At 42.7% G+C, this 19,157-nt stretch overlaps 1 protein-coding gene across 8 annotated transcripts in view; it reads right to left on the minus strand.

The window, feature by feature from the left end:
- Positions 1-19,157, minus strand: part of NF1 (neurofibromin 1) — a 1,379,374-nt gene that overhangs the window by 557,956 nt on the left and 802,261 nt on the right. For all 8 annotated transcript variants that reach the window (XM_069226659.1, XM_069226655.1, XM_069226657.1 and 5 more), the window contains 2 exons: positions 2,085-2,231; positions 1,573-1,719 (listed from right to left, as the gene is read on the minus strand). In XM_069226659.1, the coding sequence (XP_069082760.1) occupies positions 1,573-1,719; positions 2,085-2,231 (294 nt within the window). The remainder of the gene's footprint in view (positions 1-1,572; positions 1,720-2,084; positions 2,232-19,157) is intronic.

Consider the following 19,157-nt stretch of genomic DNA (forward strand, 5'->3'; position numbering starts at 1 on the left):
ATTGCTCTAAAATGTGAGTATGCAACGCCTCATTCGTTGAGAGCTCACACCAGCCAAATGGCAACATTCTAGAACAAACGGATAGTCAAAATCCCGATCCATATTCAGTCACTCTCTTTTCTCATTTGAAGCCAGCCAGTACAGGAAACACTGTGGGGAACAGTCAAAACAATAAGGAGAATACTTGGTTTTGCTCACTCCTAGATAGCACCCAAGATCGAAGGCTGGTAGGATGGACAGCCAGCAGAGCTAGAGGGTGCATGTCATTGGACAGTCCATGTAGACCCTCAGTCATGCCCCCAAAAAGGTGGTTATTTGGTGTGTAACCTTAGAAAAGTGCGCTCCAGAGGAATGCATGGGCTGTTGAGACCTGGGATGTTGTTCACAAGAGGCTAATTATCTCAAGAACATCATGACTCCTCCTTGAGATGAAAGAGAAATCAGTAAGAAAGACACCATCTTGTTTCAAGGATCCAGTAAGGATTAGGTTGACTGAGTATGTGAATCCAGAAGTCGTTCCACACTGAAAAATAGTCTTCTTTCAATGCTTGGCGAGACCAGTGGAATGGGCATTCGGTCAAGGAGAAAAGACCTTTAATGCCCACATAGGTAAGCCATTTGATAAAGGAAGAAAGGTGGGATGTTCATATAACCCATGTGTTTACTTAATCTGAGGTTGTTTAATGAGATTCTGGACGTCTTCTCCTTCCATATGAGAGAAGAGATCAACCGTTTGAAACTGTTGAAAATTAGTTTGAAATCTAATCAGGAATACAGTAATTAAGTGGGTGAATGATCTATTAAGGCGCATAGCACCTGAGTGAAATCGTGCAAATGGGGCATCAATTTTCACAATTTTTCCTTATTGAGGTTTGGATTGTGCACAATATTAATTTGTTCACTCACTGTCCATTTGTCTTAAAATGCCTATTAGTTTTACTTCACACTTGTTAAAAAAAAAGTCCCCCGATGAAGATCTCACACTCCAAATACATACGGGTTGTGAAAGAAACCACAACACAATCCATGGATGTAGAAGTAATAAAAAAATAAAAAAATAGATGTAATCAATGAAATGAGACAAAGAAGAACTAATAAATAGCGATGAAATTAAAATATATATTTTTTTAACAACGAAACATAAATAAATCTTGCTTGTGTTTAGAAGGCACTGCATTGCTGTATATCTAGTAATATACAGAACGTTAGTATACTGCCCACACGATTACCAAGCTACACCAGCTTGACTTTTTTTTTGCCCTTTCCCACCAAGCAATTTATTTTGGAGATACTTCTTCTAAGAGGGATTTTAGTTTGGGTTTGGAAGATATAGTTCAGAGTCAAAATTAATGCTTCTATTGTTCCATTTGTAAATGTTACATTAATGAAAAAAATAACAAATAAAGAAAAGTTAATTTAATATCTGCAAATTTGTACTGTACTTTTAAAGTTGCTAAATATTGAAAGATAATTGCATAGCGATTTCTTTACTCTTGAGAAGGCATGCACACCTATCTGATGCACTCACAGTTTAGTACACTAAGATTACCATTATATCTTCAAGAAAATTACCTTGTCATGAATTCCTCAAACTTTGAGCTGGTGAGATTCAGGCTTGACCAGTGGGTGTCTGCCACCGGTTTGTGCTCTGGAGGCCCCAGGTATGCAAGAAGCGTAGCCATTTTGTCAAAGGGTCTCCTCCCCACTGCCTTATGATCCCTAAAATAGGATATTTATTAAAATAAATAATTTATATATTGTTCTTTTGACCCATTGATAAATGCTTGCCAAGTATGTTGATATAAAAATTATATGAGTTAGAATAAAAATAGAGCATGTCTTTATTTGCATTCCACATGCAAACCCAGAACAAAAAGTGTTATTTGAAGAGTTCAAAGAATGAAAAATGAGTATCATACAGACTTCCTCGATCTATTAATACAAATATTACAAATGATGCAGCTTGCATGTTGAGTAAAACTAACTTGACAAGAAAACCTTCTGAAAAAAGTAAGCAATATTACAAACCCTAGATTTTCATTCTCTAATTATTTGTAAATACCAAGGAAAGGAAAGTGTCCTACCTGTTGCTGGAGAGATATTGGCCAATCTTCTCCTGATTGTTCCACAGCAATCGGTGTAAAGCTAGAACATTTCCATCACTGATAAAGGACAAACTGTGGTTTACAGTTTCACTAGCTGGGCAATCTGACGCAATATCAAGGAAAAACCTTAAACAAAAATATTTATAACTCAGAGTAGGATTTTAAAAAGGAGTTTTTATTAACTACCTTCACAAAAAGCAAACACAAAACAAGATACAGGTGAACCAAACACTACATTATCTGGCTGTCATTTACATTTGAGACACCTTTCGTAGAATCCAGATTCACTCCTTTTCATTTCCAGCATCCACAGATAGATTAAAGTTTTATCTACAACAAATGCCAAGTCTAACTGCTATCTTTTAAAATACATATGTACATTCTAAAAGGTATTTCCTTAAAACTCCTAGGACAGAAGGCGCTCGGGCACTTAAAAATGATATGCTTGTGACCTTGGATATAGTCTCACTCTATATGGGTGTACATCACAAGGATGGTCTAAAGGTTGTTGAGTATTTTCTGAGACCCAGACCTACCAGATTTTTTAAGCATACCAAGAAGCTTCTCATTATGATTGAGTGGTACCTCAAGTATAACATCATCTTCTTTAAATATGATATCTCTCAACAGCAGAGGGGAACTGCGATGGGCACCTGTTCGGCACAAGTTATGCAGATGTGCACATGGGATGGTGGGAGGAACAGGAGCTCAGCAGCCCCCCTTTGGACAGATACAGTGAAAACATAATCCTATGGGTGTAATTCACAGATTACATCTTTGTGATATGGAGGGGAGACATGGAGTAAGCCCATAGGTTTGTGGCAGAGGTTAATGAAAATGATTTGAATCTCAAATTCACTAGCTACATTTGTGATAGTACGGAGACATTTTTGTATGTATAACTAGTCATGGGGTTGGGGGGGTAAAATATTAATGGAACTATTCAGAAAAACAGCAGGAAATAGTAATTAGCATGGCAATAGTTTCCTCCCAATACCACTAGAGGAGAGCAAACCGTATAGAGAATTACTAAGAGCTAGGAGAATCTGTAATCAACCGGAAGGTTTTCGAACAGCATAGGAGGATATGGTAGTACGATTCAGGAGTAGAGGTAATAGTGAGTTAACTTAGAAAAAGGCACGCAGGAAGGTCCAACAAGAAGAAAGGGACAAATTGCTGTCAACAATATATTGTTTATAACAACTTATAAAACAGATCACAGTTTAGTGAGTGCTGCACTGTGAAAGCACTGGCATCTCCTGATAAGTGATGCAGTAATTGGGGAGGATCTACCGAGAAGACCACTGATCACTTATAGGAAAACCAGATGTGTTAGGGACTCCCTTGTAAGGAGTGATGTGAGGGAGGTTAGAGGTTCCTGGTTAAAACCACAAGCAGGTTTTGTAAAATGCTTGAGGTGTGAAGCGTGTAAGAATGGAGAAACTATGACCACAGTGGAAATGTTTGGAAAAGGGACATACAAGATCAGAGGGCACTACACGTGAACAGTGAATATGTGGTTTTACTTTAAAATGTCCTTGTACAAAACTTTATGTGGGTAGTACAACTTTACCAGTACACATGAGAATTTTACAACATCTTTAAGCCAACAGGAACCTAAACACAGCATACCCACTGGCTAGACACTTTCATGCTTCACATAAAGGTAATGAACAGGAGTTGAAATATAGTGCGATACATGCGGTCCCCAAGAATATGAGAGAAGGCAAAAGGGAGGAGCATTTTAGGATGATGAAGCCAAGATACATTATTGCCTTCCACAGTAAGGAACCAGGAGGTCTTAATTGTGATGAGGAGATGTTGGTGAATGTGTATTTGGAAACAAGTGATCATTGTAAAATAGTTTAATATGTGTATCACTGTTAATGCATGTTTTTGATTTACTTTGCAGACACTGTTCCAGGTGGATTCCCTCTGGGGATGAACACGGAGATCAATTATATCTATCCAAGGCAGGGCCATGCTTTTCATGAGGCAGAATACCAACATTACAGGTTATGCTGATTAAATTGTCATCTAGGTGGACTAGGAGTTCCGGCCCACTGGGGCGAGGGAGATTTAGAATTTAGATTTTAAGGTTTTGATTCCTGATTTGTGATTTTGTTTATGTTTTTCACTAGCAGAAATGACTACTTGGGTGCTGGAGGAAGTGTTTAAGTTGTTCCCACTGGGGCTAATACATTGATGCCATTCAAGAGTATTTTGTAACAGAACAGTGGGATGTTTTCCAACCTATCATGATCCTTTTTTGTAATGTTGGGGACACCAGCACAGCGGAATGTGGTTACCGCATTTTATTACTGGGCTGACTAAATATATGTAATTGCAAGTGCTAAAATATACGAGTGTCGTCAAGTTAAAAATCATAATTTAAATATTTAATGTTTCAACATTAAGGCTTTCTTCTACGCCTACTGTGACCTCATGATCATGTTACTATGTGTTGCTGGCAAAATGACATATTGACAAAGTCAGGTTTTCCTGCCGCAATGCGTCTTTTCTTTTGTCATGAGCTGCAATATATATTTTTCAAGTGCCCCGAGTGCCTGCTGTCCTTTCAGGAGTTTGCAGGGAGTTTGTTTTAATTTAACGCACCAATGTGGCAAGACATGAGGAGAAGGCGCCACTGACAGTCAGGTACAGGCTGGCGGTCACCGTCCATGTTTGGCGTTTAGGTATGTATATGTGTATATATATTTATTTCACTTAAAAAAACAAAGGTTACAAGGACATTATAGTTGAGCTCACATTTTAAACATACAAATCTTAAAAATTTAGCTGTTATAGTTCGAGTTCTTTCACTCGCACCATTGCCATGCACTGCTAATTACCCCACATATTACAATACTCATAACATCTTAGATAACATCACTGATAAAATCAATGTAATGCTTGCAGTAAAACTAAGGGAAAAATGTGCAAGGCAGGGGTGCGACAGGGGTTGGTCGCAGGGCCTGGCCGCCAACCCCTTATCACCACCCTGCTGTGTGCGGTGGGAGTTGCCTGAAGACCTTGGCCTGAGGCCAGGGCCTGGGACCAACCCCTACAAACACACAAACCCCACACATGCCCTTTGGCCGGGTGCAGCGAGGGTTGGCCTTAAAGGGGGGAACATCATATATATTTATATATATGAGGGCCACTTGGATCCCTCCCCCCAGACCACCACCTCCCCAGGGGTACCTAGTAAAAAATGTTGGGGGGTCACACAGACCTCCCCTGGAGCCCAGGGATCAACACCTCCCTGAGGCAACCCCCTTGGTCCCAGGGACCACCACCTCCCTCATGGCTATATAAGATAATTGTTTAGGGTGGTTGCGCAGAACCCCACACCCACCCGGGCCCCAGGGACCACCACCTCCCAAGGGCTACATAATTAAAGATAGGGGGACCTCCTAGACCCACCAGGCCCCAGGGACCACCACCTCCCCGGTGCAACAAATTTAAAATAGTTAGGGGAGGGCTGCATGGACCTTCCCCACTGGGCCCTGGGAACCACCACCTCCCTGGGGCTACCTACTAAAAAATGTTTGGGGGGGCCACATGGATCCCTCCCCTCCAGCCGCCTCACGCTCCTCTACTTCCTGGTCCTAGCAGTCCCTGGGACAGCATCCAAGACTCCCTGTGCAATCCTTGTGATGCTCTCGTGCTATTACGAAGCATGACAGCAGGGCAGGGATTGGCCTGAGTGGGCTGGTTTATCGCTCACCCAGGCACAGGGAGTCTGTGCAGTTTCTCCAAACCGACTGTGCAATAAAGCTGGGTCGGAGAAACCTAATTGCGCATGTCTGTTTCATCAGCCTAGAACAGCCAACCAAACTGAGTTGCTCAGTTAAGTGCACACCACTATTCCACTCCTCGTACCCCCTCCAGCGGCCTGGCCCCACCCCTCCCTGCACACACTGGCTCAACCAGCAGCTGAATAATAAAATATTGCTTTATTTTTCAGCTGCTGGCTCTGAGCCAGTGAGGCAACGCTCCTCCGCAACTGTGGAGGAGCCGCTGCTACAGAAAAGTCTTTACAACACATGCAAAATACACAATCCGCTAATATATTTCTAGCACTGTTGAGGTGACGATCGCGTAGCCATTTCTGCTCTTCATGAGTGTTGAAAGGATGTACTTCTCACCACAAAATAATTTTTCAAGTATCTTGTTCATTACAAGTACACCTTAATTGCCCCAACTAGCTCAATGCCCAGCCTTCACTCCACCAGATTCCCAACTCCTGTCATTTTAATCACAACATTCTTAAAACCCCAGGTTCACCCAGCGGCAGGCATGCCATGCCCTTTGTTCCACCTTCATCACAAGATAGCACAATAAGGTATAGCATTTTCAATGTTAAAAGCTGGAACCCCAAACTTACTACTCCAGGAGCCAGGCGCCACCGGAATTACTGTGGTATTCACTCTGCCAATAGCATCCTGCACCCGGGCAGCCACCTTTACTTGGATGGCCAGACGCTGTGCAAGGACGCATTACAGCATCGCTACGCAATTGAAGCTATGTGTGTAGCGCAAGGGGGCCAACATCTTAGGAGTATGTTTAATCATTGTTCTGCAATGACCTAAATGAAGGAAACTTTACTTATGAGTGGTTAATCCTAGGTACACCTCCTTAGTGGCAGTAGTGAATCTACACACACTGCACCCCCTGCAGGGGAAGTGACTCTTTATCAGGTCTTTATCCAGAGTATTGTTATGCTCCTTGTTTTTTTAGATCTAGGTCGACTTTGGACTAGTTCATCTTTAATGTTTTTACTCCTAAAAGGAGAACAAAGGTGGTGCAAGACTTAGTCCATTACTATTAAGGATTTTCCAATGTCTAATCACCATCTTTTTGATCTGATTCAACATGGTGCTGTAAGTCGTGAAACAGATCCATTGGTTGGTTTCTTTCCATTTTTTCTCCTCAAGAAGGGTCTCCCTATTGTTTTTACATGTCCTTTTTGTATGCATTAGACACAGATCGAGAAGGGTAACCACAATCTTTCAATTTCCATGACAGAGTAAGTGCTTCCTGGTCAAAGTCGGTTACTGATGTGCCCTTAAGAACTGGCCAATCCGAAGATTCTCCCTAAATGCTCTGGGATGAAAAATACTAAACTGACTGAGACTGTCTGCAGGTTTAGGAAACAATCCCATGTTAGGTACAATAACCCATCTTTCACTGTATATATAAATAGAGAGTTTCCTCCATTCCTTCTTATAAGTTCATCACATTATAGTGTCTAAAGGCACTCCCAAGATTGCTGCTGTGTGTTGACCCAAAGTTTCCTTCTTCATCTAGTTCATTGTAGAACAATGTTTAAATACGTTCCTAGGATGGACGCCGCGTTATGCTATTTGTGTAGAGTTAATTGCGTAGTGACGCTGTAATGCCTCCTCGCACAATATCTGGCCTACCACGCAAAAGTGGCTGCCAGAGTGTAGGATGCTATTGGTGGAGGGAAAACCACCACAGTAATTCCAGTGGCGTCTGGCTCTTGGAGTAGTAAGTTTGGGGCCTCAGGTCTTTTTAAAATTGGGGTGGTTTCCAGTCTCAACTTATAAGGTAGACTGTGAATGGGTGGATTTGGTGCGAGTTTAATACTTGTGGCAGAAACAGGACTGCATAAACGAGGAGACATCATCAGCAACATTGGATCTATTGAGCTAATTAAGGCAAATAAGTAATTCTGTTGTATTGAGAATCTCTCAATAAGAAGTTTGGATATCAGCACAAGATACATAAATTACATAAGTTGTTTCTAACTACAACGTCTGTGTGATATGTTTCATTTGTCTCCTCAGAGTATGACAACAGAATGACGCTCCCTTGAGTTTCCCGGGTTAAGCAATGTTTCTACGACACCCGGTAAGATAATATTTCGAATATGATGCCTAGCATGAATAGAGTAAGGGCACGAAATGACACAGAGGTGAACCAGTTCTTGACCTGAGATATGGATTTATTGACCTCTGAATAGAAAAGCGGACTCTCACCTCTGTCAGTAAGGTGGATAAAGTTGGAAATGTTATACCTTAAACCTCACATAAGTGTTTGAATATTCAGCAACAGTTTTTTGTCATTGTTATTTTTGTTATACCTGTAGAACAAGTTCCTTACCTTCAGAGACTAATTATCTAATAGAGGCATATTCTAGTTTCAGATTCCTTACCTTAGAATTTCCCCCAGGCATCAGACTGGATCTGGGGATTTTTCTTCGAGCAATACCCTTGCACCCTGTCAGGTGGAGTCGGTCAACTCCGCAAGCGTCACTGGCGTCGTGGTCACCGTGATGACACTGAGGTTGCTGACGTCAGTTTCTTTTCACAACTTTCCACGCCAGCAGAACCTCAAACAGAGGTGCAGAAATTAGAACAGATTTGTTGGCACACCATGCCACAAATTTCTTCCGAAAGGCGTATACCGTTTTGGTAGAGGGATGCCTGGCTGCCAAGATAACATTCCAGACTCAGGTGGAAGGTTGAAAGCTGTCAACTGCCACCGCACAATCTCCAAGCAAGAAGGGGGAGACTGGACATGTTTGGGTGGAGAACTGTCCCCTGTTGCTGCAACAGAAGATCTTCCCGAAGGGGCAGTCTGATAGGAGAATCGATGGCCATGCTCAGAAGCTCGGGATTCCATACTCTTCGTGCCCAGTCCAGGGCCACCAGGATTACTTGGGCCTGGTCATTTTTGATCATCTTCAGAACTCAGTGTAGAAGCATTATTGGTGGGAAGGTGTAAAGGAGGCCTGAGTTCCACTCGAGACGAAAAGCATATCCAAGCGAGTGCTGCCTTGCAAACTCCAATGCACAAAACAGCTGACATTGCTTGTTCTCTGCGTATGCGAACAGATCTAACCAAGGCTCTCCCGACTGCTGAAAAAGACCTTTCGCAACCTCTGCATGGAGACGCCATTCGTGATCGACCATGTATCAACGGCTGAGTTTGTCTGCTCTGGCATTCTGAGAGCCCACCAGATGTTGAACCACCATGGAAATGCCCTGACATTCCAAACATGTCCAGAGACTCAGAGCCTCTTGACAAAGAGGCCACAACCCACTCTGCCCTGCTTGCTGCAGTATCACATGGCGGTGGTGTTGCCGTGAACACCTGCGCTACTTTCCCTTGGAGAGAGGGAAGGAATGCTTTCAATACAAGCCTTATTGCCCTGAGCTCCAGAAGGTTGATTTGGAGACCGGACTCCGCCAGAGACCAGACGCCTCTGATCTCTGCCTTCCCCATGTGGCCTCCCCATCCCAGGAGTGACACATCTGTCACTACTGTGAAATCTGGTTGGGGATGGGAGAGGGATCTGCCTCTGACCTAATCTTAATTCGAAAGCCAACACTGCAGATCTAGCGCAGTCCCTTCCAAGATCTGGACCATGTCGGAGAGATTCCTCTGATGTTGTGCCTACTGGAACTTCAGGTCCCACTGCAGAGCTGCAAATGCCCATCTGGCATGTGTCACCAGCAGGATTCAGCAAGCTATGAGGCCCAGCAGCCTCAGAGTCATTCTCACTGAAACCCAGGATAGAGGTCGAAATATCTGTATCATAGCCTGAATATCCTGGACTCGCTTTTCAGGAGGATAGGCCCGAAACTACACTGTGTCCAGAACAGCTCTGATGAAAAGGAGCACCTGAAAGGGAGTCAAGTGTGTCTTCAGCATGTTTATAGTGAACCCCAGCGAATGCAGGAGGTTCGCCGTAGTGTGGAGGTGGGAGACGACAGCCGGGGACAAGCTTGCCTTCAACAGGCAGTCGTAGAGGTAAGGGAAGACTGAAATCCCTAGCCTGCACAGAGAAGCTGCGACCACCGCCATCCCTTTTGTGAACATTCGAGGGGCGCTGTTAAGGCCGTAGGGGAGCACTAAAAGTGCTTGTGACCTACCACAAACTGCAAGTAACATCTGTGGGCAGGCAGGATGAGAATATGAAACTAGGCATCCTGCAAGTCCAACGCTACCATCCAGTCTCCAGGGTCCATGGCAGAAGGGACCTGAGCTAGAGTGAGCATTTTCAACTTCTCCTTTCTGAGGAGAAGATTGAGGGCCCAGAGGTGTAGGATAGGAAAAAAGGCCCTTGTCCTTTTTGGGCACCAGAAAGTAGTGGGAATAACAACCACAACCTACTTCTGGCATAGGGACCCTCTCTATGGCTCCCTTGGCCAAGAGAGCCGTAACCTCCTCTTGGGGAAATGCCAAATGATTCTCCGTCATGCGATCTTAGGATAGTGGCCGGATCACGCCTCCAACTGGACCGGGATGGACTGACGGAGTAGGAAGGCTTGGAGGTTGCAGCAGGGGTGGTGGTGGACTGGGCGGACCGCTGGCTCCTGATGTACAAGCACGTGGGATCCCACGTCCGCAGCCATGCAGAGGCTGTGCAGCATGCATGGCTCGGTAGCTGGAGTGGAATGGATGTGGTTGGGCGTCCCTTCAGTAGTCACTAAAGGGGCGAAAATAGGACTGTGGGGGCAAGGAGCAGCTGCAAGACCAAGGGACTGAGCCACAGCCTGGGACTCAAAGTGCTCAAGCACCAAGGCTGCTTTGTCTCCGAAGAGATGTGAGCCATCATAGGTCAGGTCCATCAGGGATTGCTGGACATCCCCCGAAAAGCCAGATGTCTTCTACCAGACGTGGGGTTGTAAGGCCACTGTTGACGCAACTGATCTGCCCAGTGATTCGGTCGCGTCCAGCCCACAAAGTATGGTGAACTTGGCTGCATCTCTCCTGTCAGCAATGGCTTGGGAGAGAATGACCTGGACCTCCTCCAGGACCTGCAGCACCACACCACCTGCATCCCATTATGGGATTAATGGCCCAAAAGGCATGCGGTGTTCATAGAGCGCAATACCAGACTGGAGGAAGAGACCATTTTCTTCCCCAGTTCATCCATTCTCTTTGATTCCCTATCAGGGGGTGCGGAAGGGAATGCGCCCAATGAAGACGCCTGGATGACAAGACTCTCAGGCACAAGGTATTGGGTTAGAAATTTAGGGTCGTTTGGTGCAGGCCGATGGCGGCAGGTGATTGTCCTATTTACAGGAGCCATGTGCTGGGTCTGGACCAGGTACCCAGTAGGACATCAGTGAGGGCTTCATTAAAATGAGGTGATGAAGCACCTCAGTCAGGAGGTTAATTCTGACAGCCACAGAAGCTAGCTCAGGGCCGATGACCTCCGACGCCCTTCTACAACCATAGCATACCTCTGTAGCCACGGTAGGGGGAGAAGGCATGGCACATCATTAGAGGTATCCAGACCACTAGCTTCGCCCAATTCCTTTGCCCAGTCCATTTCAGGGCTTCCAGCTGGAACTCTAAAGGGTTCAGCAACCCCTCCACACTTTCCTCATACCCATAAGAATAAGGGTCAGGACCCGAACTGGGAATTGTAGCCCCTGGCAAAGCCAGAATGGGCGTCGAGCGACATCGGTACGCCTCTGGGTCAGGGTCGGGTATAACTATGGGTTCAACGTCAATCGTGGGCCCGACCGATGTCGGACGCATCAATGTGTCAGCACCGGGGAATGTCACGTTGGCACAACCGGCGTCCGCACGGATCTGACAACAGATCTTGAGGGGTCCTCCGGAGCCAAGGCAGAGCCAAGGGGATCCCCTCCGCCCCCACTGGGCCCAAAGGCGCCATGGGGGGGTGTAGTGAAATGTTTGTTTTGAACACTGACTTCGTATTGCACCTGGCTTAGTTGTCCAGTGTTCACCAGTTACAGACTCCATTTTGTATTCAGTTTAGCCTTAGCTTCAGTCTGCCTATTGGTCATATTTACATTGATTCTAGGTCGACTGCCAATGGGTTAGACACTTGGCCTGCCAAATGGCATGCACATTACATGGTTCATTCAATCAAAGGAGGTGTGGGGCAAAGAGTTGTGGCAGGAAATTTGGAAAATGTTAGAACAGAATAAAGTCGCAATGTACCATGTAGATGCTCATTGTCCCACTGACCCACTAGAACGCTGGTTCAATTCCCTTGCAGATGACAAAGCCAAAATTTCAGAGGCAGAAGTGGCAACCCAGAATTCTGACTTCGTCAAGATGGCTAAATGAGCGCACCAGAAATGTGGACACCTGGGAGAAAAAGCCACTTACAGATGGGCAGAGATTAGAGGGATGCACATTCCCCTAGATTTGATAAAAACTGTGATTTTGCAATGTCCTATTTGTCAGCACACACAACAGAGATCTGTCCTGCAAACAGTTAAAGGTCAATTGGGGAGAGGAAAGTTATCAGCACATATTTGGCAAATTGATTACATTGGACCACTACAGATAAGCCGCGGGTATCCATACGCCTGCACCGTAGTGGACACTTACTCTGGGTACCTGATTGCTGTCCATTGCAAATGTGCTACTCAGCACAACACCATCAGAAATTTGGATTTGTTAATGTTATACTATAGAGTACCACTCCAGGTCCAGAGTGACAATGGGTCACGCTTCAAAGGCAAACTGGTTCAGGACTACTGTTCTCAGCACAATACTGAGTGGATATATCATATTCCTTTTTATCCACAGGCACCAGGACTGATTGAGAGAATGAATGGCTTCCTGAAACCTCAATTGCAAAAATTATGTGATGGAACTTTGAAAAACTTGGGAGAGGATTCAGATGAAGCCCTCCAGAATCTGAACAACAGATAATTAACGAATGCTGAAACATCCCTAATGCGAATGTTAACTAAGGCTTTGCAAATGCAACCAGGTGTGGCCACCAATACCATCACATACTGGGATATAAAACCCGGAGCCTAAGCTCCTTACAGAGCCACAGTCGAATCTGCAGGTCTTGACTTACATGCTTTACAAGATTACAGACTGAAACCACGAGACATAGCACTGTGTGAAACAGGTGTTGGAGTACAGGTTCCCCAAGAGCATTTCGGATTGATTGCGCCCTGATCTGGGTTGGCCCGCAAAGGTATTCAGATTCTAGAAGGAGTGATTGATGCAAATTATCAAGGATAAATCAAAGCTGTTCTGTTAAATAGTGGAGAAGCTGATTTATTCATAGAGATTGGAGACAGAATTGCCCAACTTGTCATAAGTTCAGTGATTGGTGGGGAAGGAGGCTGCCCCAGCCCATCTGATAGTGCAAGGAAAGGGAGGTTTTGGTTCAACTGACAAAAACCCTGATGCTAAGGTGAGGATGGAATCCCCAAATGGCCCTCCAAAACCTGCAGAAATGATAGCCAAGGGCCCCAATAATGTCCTGCTGATCATAAAACAAGGAAAGGAAAAATGGGAGCACATTTCAGATAACAAATGTCATTTGCAAGAAAAATCATACTTGTTTCTTTTACAGATCATATTATGACTTGCCACGAACTATGAGTGTGCTGTGAAGTCTCCCTTCAGGCGTTTGCGTGTGGGGTTGGGGGAGGGACAGCACCCCCAACCTGAACCTGATTGATCACCCACGTTGTGCAACACTCCTGCTGCTTTTAAAATGCAAAACCTATGGATCCATTTAGCGCTAATTGTGCTTCATAGATCAAAGTTCTGCATGGCAACAATGCAGAGTACCATGGATGTTCTGTCAACCTGTTTGATTGCATTTCTACTGGAAATGATACATGGCTTGCTATCACCTGATGACTGCTGCCAGTTTCATTAAGCATTTTTAAGTTGCCAGTAGGCTGACTATTCTTGTATGGGAACCTCACTTGTACTTACATTCACACAAACATTACAGGTGGACCGTGTACCTTTACATGATTAGGACTCATGATGTTTCCATCTAATTCTATACCAACTTGTTATCCTAGAGACACTATTCAATCAGCTATTATCCCAATCAGACTATATAAGATTCAGTCTTTTCCTGGTTTAACTGTTTATAAGATCAATACCTGAAGATCAATACCTGAAGCCCACTTCCTTTGCCTTATAGTGACTGCTTTTGTAATTTCATTATGTTGCTGTGTACAATGCATACCTGATGTGTTTGTAATGTTTTCTTTTTTAAAGAAAAAAAATAAAATGAGAAGTTGATTTTAAATCTGCAGTTTACACGAGTCACTGGTCAAAGGGCAGAATGTAGTGAAATGTGAGTTTTGACCACTGACCGTGTTTCACCAGTTTGCACCTGGCTTAGTTGTTCAGTGTTCACCAGTTACAGACTCCATTTTGTATTCAGTTTAGCCTTAGCTTCATTCTGCCTATTGACTTTATCGTAGCATTAGACACTGCCATGTTAAAAGCTGCCAGTGATTTTTCACGTTTCAAAAATGTGCTTTGTCTTGATTTCGTGCTTTTTCCAACCAAGGGCTTTGGTTGATGATAATGAACTCGGAGGGCAGGGAACTTGACGTCTTGGGATTGTGGCCAAATCCCAACGTGTTATTTTCAAAGCATACCTAAACTAGCCAGCATTTTGTAATACTTCTTGCGCAGGCAGGAGGGGTTTTTCCATAAAGCTCCTTCTTCGTTTTTTTTAAGGTAGAAAAGAGACCCAGATCGACAGTAGGAGATTCAGAGACCTCAATCAGGATTCAGACGTCGGATGTTTGATAGATATATTTTCCCGTTAGGGTAGAGATCTCTCTTTCACACAGTCGAACGGGGTCATCGGCTTGCTGGCAGGAAAAAGATAAAGCACCTGAGAGGCCCTACGGTGATGCATTTTTATTAACTATTTGCTTTGCATTATAATATAAATACATATATTTGATGTTTCTATTGCAGTGGATAATCATTCCTGTGTGTTTTCATTTCATTAATGTGACTATTTTTAAACGTGTCCTTTCAACATGCTAATCTCCTTTTAGGAACCTTGCGTAGTGAAATAATAAATGTCTTCTTTGGACTAAGAAGCACATTACAGAGATTTTTGTCAGTGCATGAGTGTTTCAGCTCAGTCAGTAGTGAAAAGCAAAATAGGGGGCTGGTCTGCCCAAAAATGAGGCGCATGGCCTCATAAAATTCTTTTGGTTGGGCAGGTGTGGCTCTGGCTCCCGGAAATTCAGGAAGGCGCGGAGTCGACTCAAAAAACAGCCTCCAAAGACAGAGACCTAGAGTGTTGATGCTCTACCTGCATCACATCGTATGAGTGAAGGGGTGAAGTAAAGGAATATTTGGTCTTCTTCAACTTCTTCTTGTGACCTGAATGTCCAGAGGACTCTGATTGGGATGAAGAAGAGTGGTGGTGGCTCAGGGAGCGGTCTCATGACTTACCTCTCAAACGAGACCAGGAGCATTGAGTAGTCGACTGCCAGGGTGCAATGTGGTTTAGGGACTGCTCCTCAAAGCTTTTGGGTTCATGGCCCGACACTCAGAGCACAACTTTGAGTCACGGTCGTGCTCCAGGCACCACAAACACACGAGATGCGGATCCATCACCGACATCATGCGGTGACAGGTATCACACAGCTTAAAAACTGTTTTCCGTGACATCCTCGAAGCACCAAAAAAATGTGTCAAGAACTTGACAAAACAGTTGAAGTCAGTCAAAAAAACCAAATGATGCCAACTCTTCTCCAGATCTGTGCGTAGGCTGGTGCAGAACAAAAATAACTAATGTCAGGGCGAAGGGGTGGCGCCTATATACGACCACGATGTCATCACGGAGACCACGATGTCACCCGAGGGAACGCAAGGGTACTGCTAAAAAAAAAAAAAATCTCCGGATCCAGTCAGACGCCTGGGGAAAATTCTAAGGTAAGGAATATGCAACGAGAACTCTCTATATCAGATATATCTTTTGTCATTTTTCTTTACAGAGCAATGTTTGCCAGAGAATAGTGTAATAGAAAATATCTTACAGTTTTAAATATATATATATATATTTTTTTTTAAGGTTTTAGTAAGATGGTCCCGTTGGACAAACTAGAGGACAGTATGGTTTATTAAGCATGACCTCCAGTATAGGGACTTTCAGCGAGCTAACCAGAGATTTTAGGTCCTAAAGAAGGCCGCTGACCGTTGGGGCATCTAGGAGGTTGGCTGAAACATGTTGACCATTAGCACAGGATGAGAGGGTAATTTACGTCCCTGGAAATCATCCTTTTTTGTTTTAAATGTTATCAGGGCATCCACAAATAAATTAGAGGTTAGGATAGCTCTAGCTAGTTTTAAATACTCACGTTCTGTATCTAGGGTTAACACTGAGTGCAAACTGCACATAACAAATATATTAAAAAACCTTCCTCACACTTCTGTGGTGAACACCAACAGGGACTCTTAAGGGTCCAGGGTGTCAGCCGCCCGAAGATGAAGCATGCCATATTTCAATGTGGGTGGAGGCTCTGCATTTCCCAGAGATATCTCTGTATAAGGAAAAGGCACCATCAATAATATTTGCCAACCCTGGCTGGATGTGTGTTTGCTTGTAGGAAGGAGAAGGGTTTGGTGTAAATACCTCTTACACCTTTTTTTGTGGAATACGGTAAAAAGAACAACTTGAAATTATTTCTAGAGAAACTCAATATAAATGAGTATACCATACAACTAACCAGAAAATGGAGAAAATCTGTGGTGAAATTCTTTGGATGTGTGTCTCTGTGGAAAACAGGTTTATTCACAAAACACTATTAAGGAAAGCCACAAAAGTGAACTCCCTGCTACATGTTAACAGTGGGCATCCAAAATCTTTATATGGAAAATCATGTATGGCCAACCACTATGCGTTAATAGTATATGCTTAAAAAACAGAGGCACTGTTGATGATGCCTATATTTCTTGCAAAAGGATATCAAAGAATCAGTTTAATGGATGCACATAACAGAACTAAAATGAAAAGTAGAGATGAATTGCTATTACATGAGGGAAGGAGATGTGGTGCCATACTAACAACAGGATGATGAAACCTGCAGGTTTTTCATGAAATATAATGTAGACCATGTAAGCATGAGAAAATGCTCTTTAGAATTTGAAATTTGCTTCTGTATGATGAAAATCTCAAAGGCTGCAGTATTGCTCCCACAAATCATGTACAAACAGCAAATTATGGGGACTTACCAACAACAAGCTATTTCTATGAAATTCACCAATCCTCCACTTGGCTTACTGTGGGAAGTGGGGGTTTCTGGAAACGTGGGAAAGTATTGCAAATTTGATGGCAAAATTATACAAATAAAACAACTCAACTGCAACACTGAATTTGTTGTTTATGTCTTACAAAGTAACTGCAAAAACGATGTGGGTAGCACTACAGAGAAAGTTAAAATACGTATCCCTGCAGTGTTTGACAACAATCAAAAATCATGATTGTAGCTACTGTGTGGCAAAATATATGAAGGATAAACACTGAGATACTATCTCATGTCTCAAATATTATGAAATCAAACACATTAATAAGCATCGAACATGAGGGGATTGTTCAATGCTGTTAAAAATGTTTTAATCTATATACAGTGCTTGGGAATCTAGCCTTGGGGGGACACAATTCAGCTGCAGAGTTACATGTTCAATTATAAAAAATAAAAAAAATATATGGAGGAGCTGAAATGGTTCTCTTGATTGTACTAAAATTGATATTCGTAATTTGGGTGAAATGATGATATAAGAATGTTTTTTCTCGGATTGAAATAGAATACATGAACCCACAACTCATCAAGGTTGAATCACAGAGGAACAGTGCAATGAATATTTTCATTCATATATGATGGTCCATCCTATAATAATCTAAATCCCATATGAGAAACACAATAAGAAATCGAAGGACAGAAACTATATGTTGGGCCCTCAAGTACAATGATGACAAGCATGAAAAGCACAAATAAACTTGAGAGACTGATGAATTGTAATTGTTCAGTGCCTGCAATAACTGTATGGTATTTATGATCTTAAAATGAATTAGTCACATTTTAACATGATGCACTAGCACTTTTGGAATTATGGAGTTCTGGAATAATGAACTGTTTTATGAAGATACGAGGGAACACAACCCCACAATACCCTCAGGGATTTTATGTATGCACCCTTCTGTTAAGGATTATGAACTGGATGAACATCTGAATATTGACCCAGACATACATAAAACAGCTTTAATGTCATTGCAATACACTGAATACTGCAATATATGAAAAATTGGGACATTCTCTGCAATTGCATTACATTAGACGCATACATTATTGTGATATACTGCACTTTATGCTGAATAATGTCACATTAGGATTGCATACTGCACCTTACAATGAATTGAGATATTCTTTGAACTGGTCCTGTATTAGATACATATATGATTGTCACATACTACACATTGCGCTTCATGCTGAACAGTGCTAAACTATGTGATTCTCTGCATTTCCACTTAAATAGAGACATGAAAGGGTCTATATGTATGAACTTTGAAAACACATTATGCAATGTGACATGTGATGTCATACTTCATTAGCTATAGATAAAATACTTTATTTGGTATGAAGAACGATCTGCACATAATTATTTGGCACTGTTATGAGATTTTGCATGTGATGTTAGATATTGATGAAAAACATGACTAATGCATTAACACGTTATTACGAGAATATACAAGATATACATTTTATTTATGCTCATTTATTAAGATTTATAATTTAACTATTGCATTAGCACTTTAATAATATATTATAGGAGAAATGATGATTGCAACGAGAGGATCCAGGCATTGACATATGGCGATCTAAGTAGAAGATATGTGAGATGTATTAAAGAAATTAGCAACACAGATATACTTATGCTTGATTCAGACTGTTCTATGTTTGACCATAATAATAGCAGAATGTCAGTGAATAAATTATATGTATCTATTACCAACAGGTACTGCACCAATACAAATGCAATGCCAAGGAACAGAATGATTTATATTTGAAATTTAAGAATAATGAAGAGTAAAAATGTCGTCTGATTAGTTCGAACTATAGGAAAAGGAGAATGTGGATAATTGTTCACTCTAGGAAAGAAAAGACAGAGGAATTTGATAACAAATGGATGAGAGCTGTGGGTTCAAAACATGGTGTGTAAGACGGCACAAGCGGAAACGAGTCAGTCACAGTTTTTGCACCAGTGTTTGTTCACTTGGCTTTAAAATAAAGGAAC

This window comes from Pleurodeles waltl, chromosome 3_2, assembly GCF_031143425.1.
Source record: "Pleurodeles waltl isolate 20211129_DDA chromosome 3_2, aPleWal1.hap1.20221129, whole genome shotgun sequence".
NCBI classification, from domain to species: domain Eukaryota; kingdom Metazoa; phylum Chordata; class Amphibia; order Caudata; family Salamandridae; genus Pleurodeles; species Pleurodeles waltl.